Source organism: Montipora capricornis, chromosome 5, assembly GCF_036669925.1.
Source record: "Montipora capricornis isolate CH-2021 chromosome 5, ASM3666992v2, whole genome shotgun sequence".
In the NCBI taxonomy this organism is placed as follows: Eukaryota; Metazoa; Cnidaria; class Anthozoa; order Scleractinia; family Acroporidae; genus Montipora; species Montipora capricornis.
This window is the reverse complement of record NC_090887.1, coordinates 10716851-10721850: the sequence shown is the minus strand read 5'-3', so window position 1 is coordinate 10721850 and position 5000 is coordinate 10716851. Positions and strand designations below refer to the sequence as shown.

Here is a 5000-nt window from a genome sequence, read left to right as displayed (position 1 = left end):
ATTTGGTTGGTTTTTAGGGTACGACAGAATACATCAACATGGTCAAGAAATATTTCCACGAAGTTCACGCTAACATTGGAGCTGAGAATGTAAGAGATGTTTGATCTAGACTGCGAGAAGTCCCTTCATGAATCAGTCGAGCGGCCTGCTTTTCTGAGGCAGTCGTGTTTTGTCACGCAAATGACCGAAAAGCGGATCGCTCGACTGATTGATGAAGGGATTGCTCGCAGTCTGTTTGATCATGTATTCGAAATACTTCTAAAAAGTTGATCAATGTCTGAGGCAAAAGTCTCTTCTTATACAGTAAACACCCGAGTATAAGAGCCTAGAATTTAAGAACCTGTTAGGCTAAAAATTTCATTTTATACCGCCCTTACAGAACAACCAGCTTAGCTTAAAAAAGTAAATTAGAAATGACCTTGAAATTTCAGGCGACTGGAACAATAAATTTGATTTGTCATGTGGATTTTGAGCCGGAATTCTGGCCTGTATTGTTTTATTTCAAATAGGCCTTCAGGCTTTGCAGGCCCATACATTTTAGATGTTACAGTTTTATATCATGATTTCATGTCTTAGACCATTGAGGACTTACTTGTAAAGAACAAAATAAGCTGTACTTTTTCTTTACGGTTGTTACATTAAGTATCTATCTTGTCATGGAGTAGATACTTTTGTGGAAATAACCAAATTGAGAACCTTTCTAGATTTCTATTTGCGTGTGTTTACTGTACCTTCATAGCTTCGTTGTCTAACATCTTTGCCAAATGCTCTCGTGGTTCCTTGTTCTCTAACAGAATTCGTGTTTGATCCAACTGTAGGTTGAAGAACTGCATAAGAATGGCATCCCTGATTATGTAATAAACCATGGAGTGGTGAACGTTTCTACCCTGCTAGGCCTCTTTGCAAACAGCAAGGTACGAGAGGACAGTTGTTAAAAGATTTCATTAAATAATTAGGATAGTGCGCTTGTGTAAACTGGGCTTTCTATCTAAAAGAGCAATTATGATCCAAGGTGTGGAATTTTTATAAAACACTCTCAGTAGAGCATCCGAACTAAGTACTAATCGGAACGCGATCGGTTCAACTCGGGCTCAAAGCCCTCGGATTTTTTTCTCCGAATGGGCCCGAGTTACAACAAGTTGATAAGTGCATATCCCTTCAGAATCTTGTCAGTAATTCAATTACGTAAGATCTTTTTTGAAGTTTCTTTTTTCCCCGCCGGCCTCAACAGCTCTTCGTTGGACTTGGCTTTCCTTTTGAAGGGCCAGCACCTATTGAGGCTTTGGCTAATGGATGCTTCTTTATTAATCCCAAGGTAAGCCTTGACATTTCTTAGTTTCTTTTGCTCGTGTTACAACACTATATTTATGTAATGTTTAAAAAATTAGCAGCAGTGTTTTATCCACCTCCTGTTTTTAAACCCGATAAAACACGAAATTGAAAAAAGATGAAAAAGAAAAGAAAAACATTGGATAAGACTATTCAAGACATCTAAAATTCAAAACGATACTCGTAAAGTTTCTAAAATTCTCTTAAATATATTTACTCATTTGGCTATATAAATCCATTGACGATTACGTCATAACTTTAAAAGTCCAAAGTCCAAAGAAAGTTAATAAATTCGAATGCGGTATTATTGTTATTATTTGTTGCGATTCTCTCCAGTTCTCTGGTGTTCTTCTGGCAAGATGTGCAGTACCAAGGATGGCTGACAACTGTGCACTTCCAAAAAAGTCAGAGAGACTTAACTTCCTATACCAAACCTTTGCATTCGTAGAAACAGTTCCAAGTGCACCAATCACTATGGGTATTACACTACCACTTTCGGGGTTCTGTGAATTATTTTAACTTCAAGCGCTAGTTCTTGATACCTTCCCACCTTCTCAGTAGTCAGGATATTTTGGTCAGCTGGCACAGCTATGTTGACAAGTGTCCATTTCTGTGTGTCTTATTATCATCATCATCATCATCATCATCATCATCATTATTATTATTATTATTATTAAATACACACAGCTGTTGATGGCATTGGAGCTAGTTCCTTCACTGGCTCCGTCCGGGCAACAAGTTGCCTGGGAAAGCGAAGAGACAACCCTTGTTTTTTTTTTTCTTCTGTTCCCTACATCCCTAGCAACTTCCTAAGAATTATTTCCAAAAGTAGCTGAAAACAAAGGTGTCGAGTCACAACAAGGACCCCAGACATTATTATCATTATTATTATTATTATTATTAATTTATTATTATTATTATTATTATTATTATTATTATATACTCAACGAAGTGTCGTTTCTGATTGGTCAATGACGAGTGCATAAAGAGGTTATAGAGTGCAATACGGAAGTTACTATGGAAACAAAGCAATGGGGTGATTTTGTTGTGAATATATAATAAATAGAAAATCGTATGAATGCGAGTGCCTTTATAATGCATATTAAATGATTTATTATTTTATGATTATTACTATTGTAAAATTTAAGATTTTTCTTTGATTTTGTTAATAAAATTATGTTATTATTATTATTATTATTATTATTATTATTATTATTATTATTATTATCATTTCCTCTTCATTATCATTACTATTATTGTTATTTTCAGTTCGATCCTCCCTATGATAGAGTGAATCATCCTTTTTACAAAGGCAAACCAATGAACAGAAAGGTAAGCAAACGTACTATACTGCAATATGTACATAAGAGATTGTACGGCAATTATTTGGGAACAGATTAAGACTGATCGGCGCTGGTAAAAATATCCACGCATCCGAAGGATACTAAATTAAAAATGCGCATTTTAGAATTGATTTAAGGACGTTCGCGAGAAAATTTTTCAACATTGATTTTTTTCTGAAACTTTTACCTCTGTAAGATGATGAGTTAGTTATGTCAGAAATGTAAAAAAAATGAGGGGTCACCGACTTCGTTTTGGAAAGAATATGTCCGGAAAAACACCCAAAATGTGACAAAATCGGGCTTCGTTAGCGGATAAGGCCAGTGTCTGTAAACCCAAATATATTGCAATCAAATCTTTGAAGTGAAATCTTCTCTGCCAAATATTATTTAAGTGGACTTATTAAGTGAATTTAGTCAGCTGGTGAGGTTCCTTAAAGATCAAGTTCGCATTTAGCGACCACAGTTTCACGCGCCTTGCAGCCGCAAGATGGCAGGATTCCATGTCCGTCCCGTGAGCAGAAATCTTGAAATTTTTTTAACTTCTCACTTTGATTTTTTGTTCATTTTTGGACAACGTGGAGAGAAATGTAAATAAAATCCGTTTCTGGAAAGAAAAATAGTGGTCACCGAACGTCCAAGACCGTTAAATCCAGGCAAAGCTACAGTAATGGCCTTTTGCCCTCATTTCTTATTTTATTACTTAGCGCGCGCGCTCGTGTATGACGTGCCGTGTGCATTTGCGTGCGCAGTAAGGATGCGCAGAAACAATTGACGTGAACGTCCTTAATTCCTCGATGCCATTGCTTTTGTTTTTTTGTGATTGGCTAAATAACCTCGCGCCAGATTTTTAGCCAATCGGAGTTAAAAACCAAACCATTTGTGATTGGCTCGCACGTGTTTTCTCGCCCTCAGCGCCGGCTGCATGTATTTGTTGGGCTTTCTGATTAACTGAGGTAATACAAAACAGTCAAAACAATTCAGGAGAAGTTGCCCCTCCCTCCCCCCTCCCCAAATTTCTGGAAGGGATGTGCACTTATCATCTTGTTGTGACTCGGAAAATACTTCCGAGGGCTTTGAGCCCGATTTGAACTGATCACGTTCCGATTAGGAGTTCGAATGCAGTAGCACTGAAAGTGTTTTATAAAAATTCCTTGCCGAAATGAGCAAGCGATGATGTCACCATTTATTTTAATCATCAGATAACGTCTCAAAATCCTTACGCCGAACTGTTGATTGGTGAACCGTTTGTCCTAACTGTGGACATAAAGAACATGACAGAAGTTGAGGAAGCCTTGAAGAAAATTGCAAGCTCATCCGTAAGTTGATAGGTTTATTCGTAAACGATAAAGAACACGTGAGTGGTATGTTTTCTTACTATCAACTGGGATAATTATTTCTAAAGAAACCTATTTCTTTGTCATGTAATCCAACGCAGTCAAATCATTTCATTCACTGAAACCAGCAAGAATAGTCAGGACTTTCACTTTTCGTCCGGTCGTTTCCCATTCAATGTCCGGTACTTTGATGCCAATATTTGAGGGGTTTTGTTTTATTTTTTGTTCTAACTCACTTTTTAAGGAGAATTTTAGTGAACTCCAGACTTGCCTGGGAAACCAGCGTTTCTGAGTGTTCTATTTTAAATATTTCCTGTGGAAGGAGGGGTAGGGAGGGGGCATGCCCCCAGACCCCCTTAGGTAGCTCGCGCCTTTCGCGCTCGCAAGGCGCTAAGACGCCAAGAAATCATGTCCGGTGCTTACAGAAATATGTCCGCTACTTCACAAAACTTTCGAAAACCCTGAATAGTCGTTGTGCATGCGAACGTATAGGCTGTGAGCTCTGGTAATTTCGACGGCAACCGCAACTCGCCATGAAAACTGAGTAAGCAATACCGCGCTGCTCGCATTTTAGAGCGTTTCTTTCCCGTAGACTGCCGAAAAACGTTGCCATTACAACACCAGTAACACTAAAGATAACAATAACAAGTTTCGCGTGCAATTTTTGTTGGTTTTTGCGTCATTGCAAAAACGTTTTCGCTCCTTTGAGACGACCTTCCATTGTAACTTTAAACCTTCACAAAACGTCATCGACGCCATGTTGATGGACAAAAACAATAGACTTCTTCCTCACTAGCTACCTGCGTCCTTGTCTTTCCTGTCTCGAGAGTTTTTTTTTTTAGATCACGGAACAACACTTATATGTTTGTAACGGTGATTTCGTTACAGGTCATTCCGCACGTACCTTATGAGTTCACCATGAAAGGAATGGTTGAGCGTGTAAATGCCTACGTGGAACACCAGGTACATCCCAATAGCCCTTTTTACGGTTAGT

The 5000-nt window shown here is 38.2% G+C and overlaps 1 protein-coding gene across 5 annotated transcripts in view; it reads left to right on the top strand.

Annotated features, from left to right (window-relative positions):
- LOC138049428 (alpha-1,6-mannosylglycoprotein 6-beta-N-acetylglucosaminyltransferase A-like) overlaps positions 1-5000 on the top strand; it is a 52058-nt gene that overhangs the window by 41407 nt on the left and 5651 nt on the right. For all 5 annotated transcript variants that reach the window (XR_011132383.1, XM_068895694.1, XM_068895693.1 and 2 more), the window contains 6 exons: positions 18-89; positions 819-914; positions 1232-1315; positions 2599-2661; positions 3872-3988; positions 4895-4969. Coding sequence is in view for 4 of the 5 variants with exons in the window: in XM_068895694.1 (XP_068751795.1) it covers positions 18-89; positions 819-914; positions 1232-1315; positions 2599-2661; positions 3872-3988; positions 4895-4969 (507 nt within the window). In the remaining variant the exon portion in view is untranslated. The remainder of the gene's footprint in view (positions 1-17; positions 90-818; positions 915-1231; positions 1316-2598; positions 2662-3871; positions 3989-4894; positions 4970-5000) is intronic.